The sequence below is a fragment of the Artibeus jamaicensis genome, unplaced genomic scaffold (assembly GCF_021234435.1).
Source record: "Artibeus jamaicensis isolate MK-2021 breed Jamaican fruit bat unplaced genomic scaffold, CSHL_Jam_final contig_685, whole genome shotgun sequence".
In the NCBI taxonomy this organism is placed as follows: Eukaryota; Metazoa; Chordata; class Mammalia; order Chiroptera; family Phyllostomidae; genus Artibeus; species Artibeus jamaicensis.
The window spans coordinates 28,015,536-28,037,314 of NW_026521924.1; the positions used below are offsets into that span (position 1 = coordinate 28,015,536).

At 50.7% G+C, this 21,779-nt stretch overlaps 1 protein-coding gene across 2 annotated transcripts in view; it reads right to left on the minus strand.

Moving 5' to 3' along the window:
• Window positions 1–1,046: 1,046 nt before the first annotated feature.
• The window catches only part of KCNB1 (potassium voltage-gated channel subfamily B member 1), an 84,415-nt gene continuing 63,682 nt past the window's right edge, over window positions 1,047–21,779 (minus strand). For both annotated transcript variants that reach the window (XM_037167119.2, XM_037167128.2), the window contains exon 3: window positions 1,047–11,623. In XM_037167119.2, the coding sequence (XP_037023014.1) occupies window positions 9,614–11,623 (2,010 nt within the window). In that variant the 3' untranslated portion in view covers window positions 1,047–9,613. The remainder of the gene's footprint in view (window positions 11,624–21,779) is intronic.

The following is a 21,779-nucleotide window of genomic DNA, read 5'->3' on the forward strand; positions in this document are numbered from 1 at the left end:
GACTCTGCCAAGGACTTTGGGTTTTATTCAAAATGTCATGGTAAGCCTTTGACAGGCTTTGATGGTGGAGTGACATAATCAGACTGACAGTCTGACAGAATTCCTCTGGCCACTGTGTTGAGAAGAGCCCGAAAGGGTGGAAATAGGGAGCCTGATCTGCAGGCCGCTGCAGTTCGAGAGTGATGGCATGGCCCGGAGCTGGGACAGCAGAGGGCCGAGAGATGCGGATTCCAGATCTGTTTGGAAGGCAGAGCCCATGGGAACCACCGACGGGCCATTCATTGCAGCTCAGTTTGTTACAGCAAAAGTTGGGAAGCAACCTGAACGCTCAGCTGTGGGAGACTAATAATTACTGTGTACAACAAGACATGATGCAGGCTTACAAAAGAACGAGGAAGCTGTCTTTGTATTGGTACAGAATGATTTGCAAGGTATGAGGATGAAATGAGACAAGCCAAGTGCAGAGCAGTGTACACGGTAGTTACTGTTTGTGTGGGGTGAAATAGAACAAAGCAAAACAAACACACACACAGACACCATCCTTGGATACGAGTATCCTGTTCTATTTTCTTTCCTTTGGTCTTTGTTCTCTCTGCTTTTTAGTTCCCAAATTTATGTTCTATTGGAGGGCGGTGGACCATCAACAGCATAAATAGGTTAAGTATATTGTTTCAGAGGTGATAAGTGTCGCGGAGAACAATGAAGCAGAGAAGGGATGGACGGTGAGAGTGGAGTGTGTGGCCCCTGTAGGCACAGTGAGATATCTTTATGAGACAGAGAGATAGTAAGGCCAGGAATCCCCAGGTACCACTGACACGAGAGCCGGAAGACCGAATGGGGGCTTCGGTCCATCAGCACCCCATGGGGCGGGTTGCTACTCCTTGTACATTGGGGTGACAAGCCAATGATATTTTCATATTCTCTCTTTCAGGTGAAGAGGAACAGCCAGAGGTGCCCCTCCAAGTCCCTCAGTTCAGCTTCCCCTGCAGATTTGCACACCTCTGCCTTTCTGTGCCCTCCAGAAAATAAGACAAATTCCACCAAGCTTATTTTCTCCATACCTTTTTATTGAACTCTGCAGACCTCGTTAAGGGACCATTTGCTTAGAAATTCTTAAACATTTGGACGTATTTTACAAGACAGGACAGCAGCTGGAGGTCACAATTTCATCTCATCACATGCATAAAGACACTGGATTTTTTGTTTAGTTTTCTTGTGTGTGTGTGTGTGTGTGTGTCTGTGTAATGCTTGTTTTCACCTTTACAGGTAGGACTGGAGACGTCAACTGACCAGAGATGAACAGGACCCAAGAACACAACCCCGAGAAAAGAGCAGCTAAGGACATTGGTCATTTATGGCTAATGTGATTGGCTTGGCCCCCATCATGGGCGGGGCGATCAGAATGGCTTTGCTGGCAGAAGAACCTCAACCTCACACCCTGGTTCCTTGGAGTGACAGAGGGTCTGAGCTAACAGGATCGGGCACATGCTACCATGGGGGCATTCGAAGAGGAAGACTGTTGGCTCTAAAAGCTGGAGGGCAGGCTGGGCCTCTTTTTCAGCTGGACTCCCATGGCTCAGGGAAGGTGATCCAGTTTCTAGATGTCATCTCCCGTGTTCCTGCCCCCAGCAAATCCCAGACCATGGAAAACCCTTACTTTGAACCCTTGGCTTTGCTCATTGGAAAACCACTCTGTGATCTCTGCATGGGCTACATGTGAGCTACACTGGAACATGAGGCTGGAAACGCAGAGTGGAAGAGTAGGAAGGAGGCTGGGAATGCCCCATAGGTCCCCTGGAAGTGTAGTTCTGAGAAGGCCATGGCCCTTAGGGCAGACAAGTGTCAAATTTGGTCATCACCTTGGCCCCTGATGGAGTGAAAGGACAGATGGCATTGGTGGGGCTACTACAGGCTTTAATCGGAAGGGCCCCCCATTTCTCCTTCCTTCCCAGTTAGCAATACCTCAAGCCAGGTGAGAACTAATAAACTCCTCTATTCCCTCACACATTCACTCATCAATCGCTCACTCAGAAATCAATCATTTACACATTCATTCAAAAACACAGGTTGGGTGACCACTATGTGCCAAGGACATACATTGGGGGATAACCCTGAGTTCCTTGTGCAGATAATGGTGTTCCCAGACCTTGACCTTGGGTTAAAACCAGGATAGTTCTGGAGAAAAAAGGGCCAGTTGCCGCCCCAGCAGCTGCTGACCTTTTTCTTCCCTATCTACCAGACACATCGAGTTCAGAGGTCAAGGTTATCTAGGAGAGAGCCCAAAGCCCTAGTGAAGACCAGGGTCCATGAGCCAAGTCATGGAGAAATCCAACTCTCGTGGGCATCTTCTCCTGTGCTTCCCTCCTTGTTTTCCAAACCTGGATTAGCTCAGGGAGGAAAGTAGGATGGGGTGGTCCATGCAGGACCCTTGAGAGCATCCTAACGACACAGAATTGGGAGTTAATTCATTTTTCAGGACTGTCATACCATTGCAGCCACTAACTTGAGCTATTTCTGCAGGAAAGAGCCTCAAAGGGGAAAGCCTGGAAACTGGCAGCTGCTCAGTCTCTCTGTTCACACATATCCTGCCTTACCTTGTGATAAAGTAGCTGGAGACTGCCTCCTCCAACCCAGCATATACAAACTAAGGGGGACTGTAAAACCTCTTTGTCACATGCTCCCCTTGAAGAATGCAGTACCCAGACCTGGGAAGGGGGCTACAGAGGTGGGAGAAGGTATTCGGCCTGGCGGTGGCCGAAGCCTTATTTTGCTTTGGAACTGGATTACGGCTGCCTCTCTCTTTTGTCCCTTCTGGATTTAACTTCCTTGGGTGGGGACTTTCAAAGGATTTGAATGGGATTTCCTGTTTTATTTGCCAGGGGGGGAAAAAAGCCCTTTTGGAATGGTGCCATTTGCTATTGCCTGGGCAGTTTGTTCATTTGCTATTGCCTGGGCAGTAGCTGGTTGGTTAGTGGGTAAAAGATAATTGTCTTTTGTACAGAAATCCACAGGTCTATGAGGGCACAGGGGCTGGGCAGAGGGGCTGAAGCACCGAGAGACAGCCAGCCAGCCAGAGATGGGGCTGCTTTGTGGGTGGCCTTGGGGGAGGGTAGCATGAGTGTCATCCCACCCCACGGGGTTCCTGTTAGGACACTGAGACTAGGTTGGATGGGTGATCGACAGGGTCACTGACATTGTCCAGGATATGGGACAGGAGCAAACAGGGTGTCCTGCACCACAGTCTCAACCTAGAACCCTCTTTGAAAGCTGCAAATCCTAACATTTGAGTTCCTGCTAATGGCCCTCCCTGCCTTTGCCTCAGTGACTTGAGTCTACGCCCAGATGTTCAAACCACACACACACACACACACACACACACACACACACGCACGCGCGCCAGGAAACAGAGGGGGAGAGAGAATTTCCCAGGTTGTTCAGTCCCGTTGCTATGCAACGAGAGGGTCCCTGTGCAATCTCCACTCTGTACACCGTCTAGCCTCTCTTTAAACACCTGTGATGTCAGGGAGACCGTTACCCAGCTCGGCAACGAGTTCCATGGTGAGGCAGCCCTACCTATTAAAAGTGCTTTCTTCATGTGAGCTGAAGCTGACCGCCCTGTTCTTCTCAGGCAAGAGAAACTTTCAGAGATCCGCCTGCAGCCCTCTGGCAGGTGGGTGATTTCTTCCTCAGGGGAGCTGCCCACTCCATCTCTGATCTTTTTGGGATCTTTGCAGGGAGGAGTGGAAAAGTTAGAGGTGAAGTTGAGGTGCCGCTCCATTAACAGAGACCCTTCTAAATCCATTTCTTCAAGTTGGAATTCGGGGAGTTTCCGAAAGATTCCAGGTTAAGACAGTTATCAGGGACAGTGGATGGGTACCCAAACTATACAACCTCTTTCTAGCTGCAGACAGCCACAGGCGAGGGTGTTTGTTTATCTGGGCTCCAAACTCAGCAAGCTACTGGGAAATACAATTTATTTTTAATGTTCTTGTGCAGAAGTTTTAACAAATCTGGTCTATTTTGTTTGGCTCTGGTTCAAATCAGATTACCAAGAATATGGGGGCTGGAAAAACTTTGATTAGGGTCTTAGTCCAGAATAATAGATTGGTACTCAGATTAGTTCCTCTTGGGGATGTTTCAGTAGGGTGGGGCAGGGAGTGGTTCGCTGCCCTCTAGGAGTCCTGATTTGGCTCTGAGCTCTGATTCGGGGCAGAGGCCAGAGCCCTAAAGTGGAGAGTGAGGCGGGTGGGATATGAAAATTGAAATGAATGCAAGTTGGAGATTATCTGAGCTTTCTTCATCTTCCTGCATGAGCTGATGGAAGGAAAAATTGCTTTTTGCTGAAGATCGTGTTTCGTGAGGTGTTCTCTGCCCACCCACGGCGGGGGGGGGGGGGGGAAACTACCTGGTGGAATTACAATCAGGACAGACCAGAAACTCCCTGAGGCCTAGAAGGGCGTGGGCAGCCCCTGCCGCAGAGACCAGATCTCTGGCTCTATGAAGCCAGCAGCTGCAAAAGGAAAGAGAGATGAGATGGCAGATTCTGGGGACATGTCTTCACAGGGTCTGGCTGCAAGCCTGTCTGGCCACTGTCTGTTGGTGAGGCTGCTGGCAAAGAACTGGAATGAAGAACTGATAAAAAGCTGATGAGATCTGAAGCCCAGCCTGTTCTCAAGAACCAAACATGTTCCGTCCTTCAGATTCAGTTGCTGACACAGGGAGCAGGGCGCTGGACATGGCAACAGGCCAGCCAGGAGGGGCGTGGGTGTGTTCTGGAGCACAGAAACGCCCAGCGGGAAGTTAGCCTGCATGGGATTTTTGGGTCTGAAATTTGGGGGGGAGGAGAAAACTCAGTCCCCTCAGGTTCCCAAACGTGTGTAGGAACGAGCCAAACCAAGCCCACATCCCGTCCTGATTTTGAGGGTCACCTGCTCTCGATCCTGCATGTGTGTCCTGGATTCTTCAGAACGATGACGAGAAACACAGAGACAGAATGAAGAAGCTGACCATATCAATAGTCTCTAGGCCTCGTGGCAGGAAATGTCTGCCGAGGAAGTCAAACCCTGGCATCTTTCTGCGCTCGCAGAAAATCAGAATCATTAGGAAGCGAAGAAAGAAAAAAAAGCAGCCCACGGGACAATGGACGTAAAAGACCAGAAGACATCAGCTACGATAATGACCGACAACAAACCTCCTAAGGTGTTATTCTATATTACAAAAGAAATTCGACTCAGTGGCCCTATTATAAATTTGCTAAAAATACATTTTATATTTATCTGAACAGAAAAATAGACTACTCTGAGATATGTGGACAACCTATATGATGTAGTCACACATCAGATACTTCTAGAGCCAGAAAAATGGCAATGGAAACTGCAGAGGTAACTCTGATTTGTGGGGGTCGCTGGGGCTGGCTTGGGTCCCTTTAGAGCATCTGGATGCTGTCCTATAAGCAGTGAGAGGTCAGCAAGTTCAGCTCAGGGCTGGAGGCTCTCCTCTGTCTCGCGGGGGGTTGGGCTGAGCCTCCTTCTTCCCTCCTATCAGCTTCGCAGCCACAGAAAAAGTCCTTTCCCAAAGAATCTCAGAGGCAGCTCACCGTGCTCTCGTTTGATTCAAAGTTCCTTGTTTGGAGGCTGAAGCCTGGGACTAGCTGGCAGAGATACAAGGAAAGGAGGGAGCCAGAGACCTGGCTGTAATGAGCCTTGTCCGTGGTGGATTTTAAATTTGCCCTTTCCCGTGGATTTGACACTCCAGCCGTGACTTGGAGGAAACAGAAATATACAACAGTTTACAAAAGTCAACACTACATTACAACTTTACAGAGGAGAATCTTGCTGTGTTTTTTTTTTTCCCACCTTAGAAAGGTGGGACTTATTAGGAGAAAGGGCAGAAACGAGGCTACGGTGACTAAGACACGGTGGAAGAGAGGTTGGGACTCAGTCTGACAAAGTTTGCATGGCCAGCAATTCTCAGGGGCAAGCCGGGCGGGTTGAGAGGAAATGGCCTCCTCGGGGTTTTGCTGTTTCCACGTCTAATGCTTCCTTCTTGATCCCCAGTGCTTTTAGAGAAAGGGGTTTCACGGAAACAAAGGTTCTCTCCTCTTTTTTCTTCCCCCATTCAGTGTGCTTAAGATAAAATTCCTAAAGAAGGCACCGAGAAATCTACTGCACCGACATCCTGTTGCTGTTTTTTCTTTCCCCAGACAGAACAAGGCGAACCGAAGGACTTCTCCAGAGCTTGCTGCCTCTGTCCGCGGCTCGCAGACTCTCCCCGCTCTGTGTGGTTGGGACACATAGCTACCTGGTCCCTAGCCCTTTCTGATAATGGTGGAAGCTGGGGGGACTCAAGTTCAGCTGGGCTCTGGACAAGTTTCACAGAGTTCGCCTCCAGCCCCTAGTTTTGTTTCTTTGGGTTGACTTGTCTTTTTCCTCCCGCTTTTATTGGTTCAGAAATGGGTGGGACATGGACCACCAAGGTAAAGCAATACCTGCTTCCAAACCATGACTTTCCCCTCCTCCATCAAGATTTGTTGGTCAAGGTTAGCTTCTCATGGAGACTCCTAGGTAGATTTCCTAGTGCATGTACACGGGTACAGGTAGGATGTACACATATTAAAAACCTCAGTGTGTTCCTTTTTGGCAGGTGAGGGCCTGGATACACTCCCAGCGCTCTATTTTAATCGGGCACAGGGTAAGAGCTATGTTCCCACAAGACATACACAAGTAAAAGAAAAAAACCCAAACAGAACACAATACTTTCTAAGCATAGTATATGCTGAGTTTCAATTATTCTGTTTCTATAAGAACTCTATAGGACTCTGGCTATTCAGCCTGAAAAGGTAGGTTCTTCATGATACTTCTGAATTCGTCCTTCAAAAGTGACTCGATAAAATGCTACTTTAAGGTCAGACAAAATGCATGAGGAAGGAAGGGCCGGGCCCTGCGTGACCACACAAGGCAGAAAGGGCCTTTGGTTACGAGGAGAGTTGCACCAATTGGTTATTAGTTTTAAAAAAAAGAGAGAGAATTTCCAATCTGTACACTTCTCATCTGGTTCAACCAACGAATGAAACGCCTTGATTTGAAGAAGGGGTGGTAAGTTCCTTCTCAGTATATATGGCTATATTTAAACATGTTCACTTTCCTGATATGTAAAATAGACTATATTATTAATTTTTACAGATAGCATCAGCTCTAAAAATATCTGAATCAGAAATCACAACTATTTACTTTTATTAAAAAGCATTTGTTTTCCCTGAATTTTCCCGTTTGTGCTGATGGCAGACACTGATGAAAATGAAGAAGAGATGCCCCCCCACCCCCGCCAAGCCCCCAGGGGCACTGCCACTGCCTCTCTCTGGTGTGTCACTAGCACAGCATGACCTCATTCTCTCTCTGTCCCTTAAGTCCCTTTGCATTTGCCGTCAAGTCCTCTGAAGGGACTTTGGAAGAGTCAAGATACTTCACATGCCTTGTCTTTGCTAACACAGCACAGAGCAGGACTGTCCCCTCTTGGAGGGATCTGTTGTCCTGGGAGATGCCAAGAAGCAGTGTGAGCCAGGTGTGCATTCAGCAGAGGACACACATTTTTAGGGGCGAGGAATGACCGCACGTCATCACACCTGTGACGGGCAGCCAGCCTTGTGGCGCTGTACGGAGGGCAGGCAGAACAACTCTGTGACACTGGTGTACGGAACAGGTGGATCACGCCACTGTACTAACAGGTGGACCGATAACATTGTATGAAGGACAGCGGAACAACACCATGTCTTGTCTCATCAGGAAGACACATACCTGTCACAGCTGAGGACGGACAGATATATACTGCTGTACTTGGGACACCATCTCCTAAAACTGTGTTAGGAGAACAGCATCAGTCCATGGTACTACAAACAGGCAGATCAATAACGTATTATCTTTACTGACAGATGGGCCATCGGCTTGGCATCATGCTAACCAGTGGCTCAACCCAATGTCAATGAACTGAGGAACAGCCAGCAACACCACAGGGTCAGACTGAACTCAAGCAGACCAGCGCCAGTGCACCACACTAGGACAGCAACACCAAGACCAGAAGATGTGCTACAACCGCTCACGATGCGCACAGATACTTATTGCTTTTGTCTGTACTGGCTGCATTGATGGCTGCAGGAAGGAGAGCTGAGCTTATTAATATAGACGGTGACACCGAAAACACACCGACAGCTGGTTGACAAGAGAGAGAACAGAGTACAGTACCCAATGCCCAACTGCCTACTGTCTTCTTTTGAGATGTGCCTGTCCTGTACACGTGACTTTATGAGAGGCCCTCCACATGGGCCACGTACTCTTCCTTGCAAGGGGACTTAGGGGATGCTTCGGAGGGGCAGGGAAGGCGCCTGCAGGCTTTGACCTGGCAGACGACAATACCAGCACAGTGTCACCCACTGTGGCTGGACACAGGCATGTGTTGTAGCATCCACCCAACCAGAGTCCCAGGAAGCAGCCCGCGGGAAATAGTGCTTCTTTTAAAGTGCAAGATGGTGACACTGTCCCTGGTAGAACCTATTTTTGAAAAACATAAAGTGCTTTTTATTTTAACTTTTTTAAAAACTTGAATACCACAGGAAACAGAAAGAGGATTTCTATTATAGTAGATGCTCTCCCTGCCACAGCAGGAAGTATTCGAAAGTCTGCACGGGGCATTTCAAATGGGGATTTTTTTTCCCTTTCATTTTTGTAGGTAAAAAAAAAAGTCAGATCTTATTCTGTTCTTCGGGAACATACAGTCTTTTTGAATAAGCTATTTCTTTTGCATATTTGACACTTGCATATTTTTTGAGTCTACACCAGTGATGTACAGAAAATGTATTCCCTCAACAACCCTAAAGCAATGCTCAGCATTCACACCGTTGGCTGAATGCCCGCCTTCTGAACCCTTCCCAGATTGCCAGGGGGCAATTAGAATTGAGTACAAGTGGTACAACTCACCCCGATGATATCTCAAAATAAAACCTCAGGGACTACGAAACGGGGAAGTCAATGAAGCCGTCTGAGTAAGGGTTTTGCACTGGGATCGAGGCTTACAGTGCAGAGATTTCTCCATGACACAAGCACTCCCTGTGGCCTTCTAACCGTGGGGTCCACCCAGGAGGTGATGGACAGGAGCTCCCAGAGGTGGCCAGGCAACGCCCAGAGCAAATTGGTCAACCCACTTTTTCCAATACTAGCCACGTGTTCCAATATCCTTCTCCAGCTGAAGCCAGGAGGGACGGGAGATGTTGCCTTCTGCAGCTGTGATGGAGAGCCATGAGAGAAGGACAGGGAGCAGGTGGCCTTGGTTACGTCTACAGTGTGGTAGTGGTGGCTGTGAGTTCTGCTCATGTCACCTCCCAGAGAGGGCAGTGGAGTTGTTACAGGGAGGCGCCAGGTCCTACAGCTTGGCTAGCTGCATTCCGGTGGACCTACCATGGCTCTCAAGGTCTTGGGGAGCTTTCTCCAGAGTTTTTCTTCTTTCTGGGGGCTTTGCAGAGCCTTTCTGTTTCAGAGTTCATGCAGAAAGGCTCTGTGGCAGGTAAGCTGAGCAGCACGCCTCTACGGGCCTTGCCACAAGTCTGTCCTCCATGTGGGCTGGTTCAGATGGTCGGATCCCGTGTGCTTCCGTGGGCCCCTCCCCCCGGCAACACCCGGACCTCGGGGGAGATATGGTTCTCAAGTCTGCACTTCTCCTGACCACTGGGGGCTTTTCCAGTCAATGTTTCTGTAGAGTAAATACAGTTCTGCCTTAAGAACTTAGGGGAGGTGGATAAGGGGGAACTTTCAAAGTGGTTCTTTTCTGATCTTGTCCCGACACCGAACTTGGGACTGGTGCTCCCATGGAGGCTTTTGGGAGGGCTGGAGTCCACACTGTATAGTACCTGTCCCTCATCATCTGTGTCTGCATCAATGTACTGGTGGACACCTGCTTCAAAGTTGAATGCTATTGCTGTGGGTTTCTCGGGCGACCGGGGGGGTGTCCTAACACTTGCTGTGGTATAGATGGAGGACTCTGGACTCAGCACAGATGTGTCCAAGAGTGTGGCACACTCCAGTCCAGCCACAGCGGCGGCAGCACCCCCCCGGTTCCTGAGGGGGTCATGGTACATCCCCAGAACGGGGAGTAATGGACTGGGTTCACCCTCCAAGAAGTTGACTTTAAGTGCTCGGAGCTTCAAGGGGTTGTTGGTCTTCATGGAACTCTTGGGGCTCTCGATGAGGAAAGAAGAGTGGTGACTGGCATCAGGGGTGGGGTTGGCCTCAACAAACCTACCACCACTGGCGCCCAGAGCTCCCCGCCAGCCCAGCTCTGGGGCCGTGCTGCCCCCAGTCTTGCTGGGGAGCGATGCCAAAGGGCTGTGGGAGAATCTGGTGGCTTCAGGGAAGTCTGTGGCACAACTAATGAAGCTATCGATGCTCGACATGCTTCTCATGTCTATGACCCCTTCCGTACGAGTGGGCAGAGGGGCTATGGGGCTGGGGATACTCTCCATTTCAAGTTCTTCCTTTGGTTTGCTCTGTGTGGCTAATTCCTTGGTATTGAGAATGGGCTGACTCTGGGCCTTGGCCATCTTATTGTACATGTCTTCCAACTGCTGGACGTTCAGATGCTGAGGACTAGAAGATGACCTGGCCTTTTCAGGGGAACCCTGCTCCTTGGTTTCAAAGGACTTACTTGAGCTGGTTTCGGAGAGTGTCCTCTTTGTCCACTTCCATTTGTTGGGAGACAAGTGGTTGTCCTGTACTTTGTCCTTCTTACCCATATTCTCTCCATTTTTCTCAACCACGATGTCCATCATCTCGATGCTCCGGGCAAAAGCATCTTTCATGTTCATGGACACGATGCTGCCATTCCTCTTGGCTCTCTCCAGAGCCTCTCTCCGCTTGATCGCTTTCTCCTGCCTCTTCTGCTCCTTGTAGAACTCAGAGAAGTTGTTGACAATGATGGGGATGGGAAGAGCAATCACCAGGACCCCCGCAATGCAGCAGAGCCCCCCCACAATTTTCCCCAGGAGAGTCTTGGGGTAGATGTCTCCATACCCAACAGTGGTCATGGTAATAGTAGCCCACCAGAAAGAGGCAGGGATGCTTTTAAACTTGGTGTCCTCTTCATCCTTCTCCGCAAAGAAGACAAGGCTGGAGAAGATCATGATGCCCATGGCGAGGAAAAGGATGAGCAAGCCCAACTCGTTGTAGCTCCGCCGCAGGGTGAAGCCCAAGGACTGGAGGCCAGTGGAGTGGCGTGCAAGCTTAAGGATGCGGAGGATGCGCATGATGCGGAAGATCTGGACCACACGGCGCACGTTCTGGAACTGCAGCACGCTCTTGTTGGATTCGGTGAGGAAGATGGTGACATAGTACGGCAGGATGGCCAGCAAGTCAATGGCATTGAGTGGGCCCTTGAAGAACTTCCACTTCTTGGGCGAGGAGAGGAACCGCAGCAGGTACTCCATGGTGAACCACGCAATGCACACGGCCTCCACATGGGCCAGCTGGGGGTTGTCCGTGGTCTGGCCAAACTCATCAAGGCTCTGTAGCTCGGGCAGTGTGTTGAGTGACAGGGCAATGGTGGAGAGGACGATGAACATTATGGAAATTATGGCAAGGATCTGTGAGGAGAAGAGAGTGACATTAGTTATCAACCAGCAATGGGGTGGTCACCCTAATACCCTGAGTCTGCAGGAGGCTCCTCAGCATTCGGGAACATTTCCCATCACACTATTCACTTAATGGCTGGGCGGCTGAGCTAAAAAGATGATTTAAATACAAACCCATTTATTGTACAGACGTGGAAACTGGCTCAGAGAACTGAAGTCATTGGAAGCTAATCATGGAACACAGGGGTTGGTGAATTTTTTCTATGGAGGGCCAGATAGTAAATATGCTAGACTTTAAAGTCCATGAATTCTTTGTTGCAACTACTCAGCTCTGCCATTGCAGTGTGGAAGCAGCCTTAGATAGCACACAAACGAATGTGTGTAGATGTGTTTCAGTAAAACTACTGACAAAAAGAGGCAGCTCCCTGACTCGTGAACTAGACCCGCGGTGCATCACAACCGCAGGGTGGGAGCTGCTTTCACGCCGTGAGACTGATGACGGTAACAATAGTTACCTCCCACTGAGCGTTCATGGTATGCCAGGCACCATGTTTAGCATTTTTCATGAGACACCTTATTTCATTCTTGCAAAACCCTCAGTATTCTATCTATAGCGTATTGTGTTCCATCTCCAATGAGCAAGGAAGGAAAATAGGGTTCCGAAGCTGGGAAGTGGCGGAATTGGGGTTTTCACCTCGGCCAGTCTGATCCCCGAGCGCGAGCTCTTTACACTGTGTTAGAAATCAGGTAAAAGTTATAGACCCTTTTCCACACACATATGACTTGGCGGGCGATTCCCCGGAAAGGCACGGGCATCATGGACCCATGTTATTAACTTCCAGTAGGGACCATGGACCTTTGGAGGCTCAACTACCTTTGAGTCCCCTGGGTCAAGAACAGGGTTTCACCCAGAGAAAGGGCTTACTGGATGTTTGCTGAGGTTAATGGAGCCTATGTCATTTGGCAGCTTATTCAGAAATGCCAGCGGATGTAATAAAATTGCTCTGAGGGTTTTTTTCAAAACTATAAATCCAATCACATCCTCACATTATTCCCCTGCTTTCAGGTCAAAATCCAAGTTCCTAAAATGGTCTGTCAGCTGCCCCCGACCCCATCTGCCACCCTATTCTCAGATCTGTCCCCTCCCCTGTAGTCCCTGCTATAGGGCTGCTCCGTCACCGAGCTTGCGCAGTTTGATCCTAACTGCTACTGACTGGCCCAGGGGCTTCAACCAGCTTGACGTCAAACCCAAGCTCCAAGCAAGTGTGTCCCATGTTGCAGGGAACAGAGAAGCCATAAAGAAATTACAGAGTGCTGACCCTGTGAGAGAAGCCAGAGAACACAGGGAAGGGACAGAGTGAAGGAGCGGCAAGGACCCAGGAGGTTTGACAGAGGATGAAGAGGGCAGCCGTTAAGAGCGTGGGCTCTGGTGTCAGACCACTTTGGGTCCAAGTCACAGCTCTGCTACTTCCTTACTTTGAGCCAGTTATTTAGCTCCTCAAAGCCTCAGTTTCCTCATCTGCAAAATGGGATAATAACAGTATCTACGTCAGAGAGCTGCAGTGAAGATTAAATGTGTCAACACACCCAGAGCACTTAGGACAGCTTCTAGCAGAACACAGCGAGGGGCTGACAAGTGCCCGCTGTTGTCCTGGGGGAATATCTCAGCCCACGCCACCCCACTGCCCAGACCGCCCAGCCTCCGGGTGGCCTGGCGAGTCTCTGCTTCCTGCTCTTGTTCGGAAACTGCCCGCTGAATCCTGCATTTGAACACCGTTGCTGTCTGGGAGAGTGTAAGGGGCTTCTATTCCCTGCAGTGAATCCCCACTCAGGACTCCTGGCTGTCAGGTCCCTCTGCATTTGACTCCTCCCACCCCTCTCTTTGGCCTCACCTTCTGCAGGTTCCCAAACTTTATAGTTTTCTAGCTACTCACAACTGCCGGTCAATTCCGCACGCCTGTGCTCTTCCTGTCTGTCCAGTGAACTGTAGGCCATCCTTAAAAACCAAGCCCATGTCCCCCTGTCCCTTCCTCCCTGACACCATCCCCAGGTGGGTCTGGCCACTCCATCCTTGGGGCTCCCCTATTATTTTGCTGTACCTTGGGGTACATATCACACACGTCGCATCACAGGGTAACGTGCGTGTCCATCACTGCCCAGCACCTGTGAGCTCTGTGAGGGGGTGGGGTGGGCAAGGATCAGTTCTTAGACTTATCTCTGCGCCCAGGCCTGGGCATAACACAGGCAGGCACTCCCGGTGTTTGCTGGCTGCTGCTCAAGTTCACCGAGCTACAAGTGCAAGGGTCAGGACCAGCATTCAGTTGTCAGTGTTACAACTACTTATTGATCATTTACTAGGTGTGAGGCACCGGGAACCACAGGCAGCAAGAGGGCCCCGGCGTCTCTCTAGGCCAGCTCAGAACAGGACAGGGAGCGCCTCGCGGTGCAGAGCCTTCCCGATCTCAGTTGCTTTACCAACATCTTGATTTTTTTGCTATAATGGGGTCTTAAAAAAAAAGCTTGAGTTTTACTTTCTCGATTGACACTCATTGAACAAGAAAAATACTGCAATCACTTTATAAACTATCTGATACGCACAAAAGTAGATCCAATTTGCAGACGTTTATGAACCATAATCGAACGACATCTGTGAAGCCGCCCCCCAAGCTAAGAAACAGAACCCGTCACAGTAACGTGAGACTTCCTGTGTCCTTCTCCACCCCTGAGATCATCAGAATTTCCTCTCATCTCTCTGCTTTTGTGCAGAGTGTTTAATACAAATGTACACAGGCCCTGACAAATGGTTTCATTTGGCTCAGTTTTGACATCATATTGCACATGTTCTTTTGCTACCTGTACTACTCTTTCCTGAACAGGAAAAAACAAAACCAAACCCAAAATGAACAAACAAAATCCACTCGCCTTCATTGTTTTCCTTTAGCCTCATCCTAAGCAATAAATCACTGCTTTTGCATGCTAGGGCTGTATGTATTAAATATTCATGAAAATAAATCCGCGGTCATTGGAATAGAACACCTTGGCAGTACACGCTGGGAACGGCTGCATCGAGGTAGGAGCGTGGATCCTGGACCTGGGAGCCAGCACTGCCGTTTACTGGTTGGGTGGCCTCAGTTTCCTTGTTTGCAAAATGAGGGCTACACCAGCAGTTCTTCTGGCAAATTCTGCAGAAATTTTTGGTTGCCACAACTTGGGGGAAGGACACCTTGGTGGGTGGAGGCCAGGGATGTTATTAAAATGTTTTATAATACACAGGGCAGCCCCACAGTGAAGGGTCCAGCCCCAAATGTCAACCGTACCAAGGTTGGGAAACCCCAGGCTATACCGATAGTGAGCCCCTCATAGGCTGGGGTGGGGGGAGGTTGTGCATGTAGCTACTAGCTTAGGGCCAGCTAGGCCCAGAGTGGGTCCAAGCTTACTGGGCAGCCAGCCAGGGCCTTGGGCTGAGCCCCAAGGTTGCTGCTGTAGCCTCTGACTCCAGCCAGGAGGGAGCCTGCAGGAGAAGGAGTAGGTCCCTGGGGAGCCTGTTCCTTTAAGAGCTGGGAGATCCCATTTCCTTGAGGCTGGTGGGGAAGCCAGCTCCAGTTTCTAACCCCTGACAACTCTGGGGGCGGCCTACACAATTGATGTCTCGGACAGACCCATGAATTATGCACCCAGCTATTGAACGGTCCTCAGGGTTGTTATTCTAAGGCGGGCACCCCCTTTGTGCCCTCCCCTTTCCCTCCTCTCAGCCTAGGAAAGAAGAAAATGGGGGGGGGGCAGCGCAGAGGCCCTGCTGGGTCCTGGGTGCCTGCTGCTCAGGGATAGGTTGGAAGGGTCACAGGGCGCCAAGTGCCCTTCCTGGTGTGTAAGCCCACGGAAGTGCCACATAGAATGTGCAGTCACACAGCCTGAGAGGCTTCCCTGACTGACCCCTCCTGGCCCCACCCTCAAGATCGTTCTCTCTTCAGGACCCACTAGAGTCAGGGCCGCACTTCTTGGCTGGGGAACTTCCTAATGTGAGTTAAACCCTGTGTGCTTGTTTCCACATCTGCAAGGCAGGGATGTCGGTCATGGCAGGGGTGCAATAAGAATTCAATGAGTTCATGGGCTCTTAGATCAGCTTTTGCGACTCCACAGGCTTACACTTATTTATAAGCTGAGTCACGACACTATTATTCCAAGGCTGTGTGGCCTTGGGTGAGTCACTTCCCCTCTCTGAGCCTCCAGGTCCTTATCTCTGAAATGAAGATGCGAATAATTGAGCACTTACCACATAACAGTCACTTAATATATGTTATGTTATTAAATTAGTATTTGGGTAATTTATTGTCACCCCTACCCTGAACCCCAGACAGGTTGCTTTTGGAGGTCCAGGATTAGGTCTGAAGGGCCCAAGGCCTGGCTATAGCCACGGACATCCTACAAACAGCTTCAAACCCAAATGAATGAACAGTGTTGACTTGGTCTCTGAGATGGGTCTCGGCAGTGGAGGCCCAGCCAGCACCCCGAGTCCTCTCGGCCCCAGCTCAGGCCCCTGACTAGGCCTTTGCATTTCTGGCTTTGCTTTCCCAGGATGTGAGCCCAGTCGGGTGTGGGCAGGACTCCAGGGACCCGGGGAGCAGAGGCGGGAGCCAGGACTAGGGACTTGGGAGTTATCCCCAAATTCCCTCCCTGTGAGGAGGCTCTGGATTCTGGAGCCCATTGTCTGTGCCAAATGGGTGAGTGGGCTTTGGTGCTCTGGGAGAACAGATCTGAGAGAGGCCGGGTGCTCCTCATCCTGTCAGCTCTGGGGGCTGATCGCAGGGACAGCCACCTCCGGCTTCAGCACTCAGTGCAGACTATCCTCACGTCCTCTGCACAGTTCCCTGCGCTGCCGGGAATGTGGACGAGGCGCAGAATGTCCACGCAGAAAAGAGCCCAGCCTCATCTCGGCGAGGTGGGAGGGCTCACGAAGAGAAGGGCAGGGACTGGTTCATGGTCACACAGCCCTCTGGGGTCAAGTCTGCACAGTGACAACCAGAAGCTCAGGCAGGCTGAGGGCTGCAGCTCAAGTTTAAGGGCTGCAAACTGCTTTTCATACACATGCACGTTTGTGGCAGCATGGCTCATAAGGGTCAGAAAGTAGAACCAACCCAGATGTCTATCGGCCGAGATATGAATTCATATCTATAAAAATATGAATTGTGCTAGGCCCATACCATGTAATGAAACATATTTATCCATGAAAAGGAAAGAAGTTCCGATACGTGCGACAACATGGATGAATCCTGCAAACCATACGTATGCTAAGTGAAGGAAGCCAGACACAAAAGACCGCATACTGTATGATTCCATTTTATAAAATGTCCAGATAAAGCAAATCTACAGAGACAGGAAGTGGTTGCCAGGGTGGTGACAGGATTACCAGTTAACGGGCAGGCAGGATCTCATTTGGATGAGGAAAACATCCTAAAACTGACTGAGGGTGATGGTTGCACAATTTGGCAAATTAAAAACAAAAGCATTGACTTGGGCACTGGAAATGGGTGAATTGTATGACACGTAAAATAAGCCTTATGGAAGCTCTATGAAAGCTTGCTTTCTATGAAGAGTACCCCATTGCTCTTCATCCTCGCAACCACGGGGACAGGTTGGAGGAGAGAAGCAGAAATCCGAGCAAGCCACAGCCCTGTGCTGAACCCAGCAGTGGCTCCCCATGCTGTTGGAGGAAGTTCCAACTCCTTTGCGGGGGATGCAGCATGGAGAAGAAAGACAGTTTCCCTGGACTCAAGGAGCTGGTAGGGAGAAGCAGACCAAACAAACCCATAAACCAATAAAGGAGCAAGATGATGTCAGTGCTATGTGCTGCGTATTACTGAAAACAAACCAGGGGGATCGGGGAAGAAGCACTGGGTATGTCCACATGAGGTTGGGTGGTCAGGGCAGGTCTCTCTCAGGAGGTGTCCTGGTTGCTGAGACTTGAGGAAGAGGGGTGTGTTGTTCAAAGGTTTGAGCAGTGCAGGGAGGAGGCACGGCATGGGCAAAGGCCCTGCTGCGGGGGTCAGCCTAGCATTTCCAGCAACAGAAAGGTGTTGTGTGAGGGCAGGGCTGAATGAGCAAAGGGGAAAGTGGGAGGAGGTGAGATCTGGGTAAGGCTGGCGGGCCTGATACAGTGATTTAGGTTTTATATCAAGACTACCTTCCTCCTCTCTCTCCAGACCATCGCCTGCATTTCCCACCATGTGCTTCATGTGGAATCCTGGCAGAGCCACTCACGTTTCCCAAGTTTTACTGCCATGGTAGCTCTCACCTCCAGATCCTCGCCCATGCTGTTCCCTCTGCCTGGAGTGCCCTTCCTCCCCCACTTTTCCTGGGTGATTCGTGCACCCCATACAGGGCTCAGCTCAGAGGCCATTTGCTCCCGTGAGCTCTCTCTGGCCCCCAGGTCTCGGTTGGGCACGTCCATCCTCTGGACGCCCACAGCCCCTGAGCTCCTCCCATTCACAGCACTGATCTTGCTGAGCTGAAATTTCTTCCTCTGTGTTCCACAATAGAATGTCAGCAGTCTGGCGCGGCTGTGTCCCCAGCTTGAAGCAGGGCTTGGCACAGAGCAGGGGCTCCCTAAATAGTTGTTGAATGCATAAAAAGGCGAGTGAACCAATCGAAGGCTCAGAGAAGGAAGTGACTTTTCCAGGGCCACATGACTTGTAAGTGGTAGATCTGTCTCAAGTCTGTGGGTTTCCCAAGCCAGTTTCAAGGACATAAGAGGAGGTGGCTTCCGGACCATCAAGCCTTCCTCTCCTTTTATGGCACTTCCGATTCCGCAGCTTTAAGGGCAGAGATTACCGCCAGGGAGTTTTAAATAAAGGGTCACTGGCACTGATCCGATTAAGGGGATTGGGAGCAGACTGATGGTTGTCCCCCCCTCCCCTGACCATGAGGGCCCCTGGTGAGGGGTTGATGAGAAATTGGAGTCAGGCGCCTGCAGGGGGCGCGCTTGAGCACAAAGAGACGCAAATCCCGGGATCTGTGCCTTTGGACCACAGGATGACGACAGAGGACTTGGGGTGAGCCAGACACGGGAGGCTTTCATCACAAGAGGGCAACCAAGTCACAAAGCTGGAAAGGTGGTGGAGTGGCACTGCAGGGGGTGTCCTAGGCGTTACAAACCAGAGGCCTGGGCCTGAAAAAGCTATTTTCACATATTTGCCCAAGTTTCAAAATGGGGAGATTTCACCTAAAAACTTCATATATTCGGATTCTCTGGGAAAATCAGATGATGTGTCTACACTCAACCTGCACTCCTGGCAGCAACCATTGGCTGGCGCTGAAGAGCCAGCCGCCCCACAAGGCCGTCTCTCATTTCTCATCTGTCAGGGCTCTGCAGGCCTTGAGTTCGCAAACCCAGACTGGTGCAGTTCCGAAGACTGCTACAGCATATGAAGAGCTTTCCAGACAAGATATGAATCTGTTTGCAGTAACTGAGGGTTCACACTTGCCAAACCCCAACTCCCCGAGGTGACCTGACTCTTCCGAACAAGCCCTGGGTCGGATGGCCTCTTCCTAACAGTTCAACAACATTCCCACGAGCCTTGCCAAAGCAGGAATTCTGGGAGCTCGTGGTGTTGCAACCTCTTGCCCATCTGAGGACAATGTCTCTGGTGATGGTGGGGGACTTGACTCTGGTCCCTGCAGAGGGAGGAGCTGATAGGGAGAAATGGAGGGGGAGCCGGTGTCCTTTCTGCTTGAGTGATTGCCAGTTCCCTACACGGGCTTAGGGCATTAGGAGCTGAGGAAGGGACTGTCAGTCTTAACAGTGATGAATGGCATCGGTCCATCCCTGCTGCAGAGAGCAGTGGATTGAATCAAAAACAAGGAGCACAGGAAATGTTAGCCAAGGACACTGTCCATAGGTTCTGCAGAGCCAACCCCTGTTCCCTTGTCCTCTGCGTCTGGCAGGATGGGGAGTGGGGAGGGTCCAGGGAAGGGCCCAGAGTCCTAGCACTTCTTAAAGACTTACGCTTAGTAGGAGCTTTAGTAGGAGCTTGCACCAACAATAGTTTCACTATTGCCAAGTCATTTGAACTTTTCAAAGCTGCTTCACATTGAAGCTGGACAGAGACTGAGGGTTTTTAGCCTGCAAATGCTGATGTCAGACAGAGCTGCGTGGCAGTCTTAGCTCTTGCCTGCTGGGTGAGTTCTGGTCCATCCCTTAACCTCGCCGAGCCTTGGTTTCCCCTGGTGTGCAGTGGGCAGGATGGGGAGAAGAAATCAGACAAAGGTAGATGCTCTTAGTGCAGAGTTTGGAAGTTCTTTAGTTTTTGGGCCACATGTAGGCTCAGCCCCGGCATGGATGATCACGGCATCTCTCTGAGCCTCAGTTTCCTCATCTATAAGTGGGTTCCCCCTTACCACACCTGTATCTGTGAGGTAGTGATGAAATCACGGATGGAGCAGGTGTACCCCACGGACCGCCACTGGTGTGGCTGTAACAAGTGAGAACAGAGGCCACCCTGCCAGCTGGAGGGTTCCACTGACCTGAGAACGGGTTGTCTGGCCCACACGGTGAATTAGTTGCCAATATTTATTTCCCCAACAAATCCAGATTTCCAGCTTCTCACAAAGACTCTGAAGCTCTGGCTACTGTGGGCCTGCGATCCTCAGCGACAGGCCCAGGGCTGGAGCTGACCACCAGCTCCTCCAGACCGATGCTTTTCAAGCCTCACACATGTGCTGTTTATGAGGCCTGCCTGGCCTCTGCAGGGATCTGGGTCTGTGAGCCTAGGAATAAATCATTAGGAGTGGGGCCAGCGATGAGGGAAAGGACTAAAGCCTGCCAGAGAAACAGTCACGGGTTCCTCAGGGAAGCTGGGCCCGCCGCTGGGCCCGCCGCTGGGCCCACGGGGTTCTCTGAACCAGAGAGGCGGGACGGAATCTGTCTGCTCTAGCTCCTTACCCACCAGTGTGTGGCCTGCTCTTCCTGGTCCACAGGGAAGCTGTGTAGTTGCTATCTTTGAGCCCAGGCCTGCATTTCCACTCCCCACCCCCCTTTGAGGACTCCCTAAAGACCCCTTCCAGTCTCTACCACTCACTCTGCCAATGAAAGTGATGGAATAAAAAAACACAGTAGGGTGGGGAGGGGTGGGTACTTTTACTTCAAGTGGCTTCGGAGGGCCTCTCTGAGGAGGTGACATTGGAGTGGAGATTTGAGGGATGTGAAAGAGCTTGGGCATAGGAAGATCTGGGGACAGGCTGCTCCAGGAAGAGGTAAGTGCAAAGGCCCTGAGACAGAGAAGAGAGTAGTATGTTAGAGGAAGAGAAAGGAGAACAGTGTACCAGGAGATGGAAGGAAGGCAAAGGCACTAGTGATCAGGTCGGAGAGAGAAGTGAGGAAGGCCTGGAGATCTGAGAAGACATTTTTATTCTGAAAACCATCCTCGCCACAGAGGGCTTCTCGGCAGGCTGGGGACTCGGTCCAGTGTAGGCTTTACGATCCTCCAGCTGCATTTGGTAACAGCCTGTAGGGGACCGGAAGAGAAGCAGGAATCTGAGTGAGGAGTCCTGGCAGGTGTCCAGGTGAGAGATGGTGACGGTCAAGAACAGAGAAGACAGATTCGAGACATATTTTGGAGGTGAAACTCACCAAACCACTGATGGCTCAGATGCGTGAGTAGAGGAAAAGGAGAACCTGGGAGGGAATCCCGGGTTTTTCCCTGCGCAACGGGGAGGATGGTGGGGCATTTCCTGAGCTGGGAAGACCAGGAAGGGCATGCTGGGGAGGCCAGAAAAGCTAGGACTGGGAGGGGCCAGTTGGTGCTAGCTGAGGGGTCTGCAGGAGACCCTGCGGGCAATGGGCAGCTAGGCAAGGCGTTAGAGCAGCAGCGGAATATTCATTCTGCCGTCCAACAAACATTTAGGAGCCCAGGGTTCACGCTCCGCCCTCTGCCAGGGAGCGAGGCTCCCTCAAGCAGCCATGGGTTATGGGCACGACTCAGCTCCCTCGGACCAGGGTGTAAATTAAGGCGATCTCATCTGCTGAAGCATGCATTCCCTCCCCCAACCGCTTCTCCATTCCCTGCTTTCAGAGCTGAAATGCGTTTCAAAACTCTTTATCTGCTCACAGAGTGCCTGTCTTCCCCTCTAAAAGCTTCATGAAAACAGGACCAACTTGGCCATTTCTGCGTCC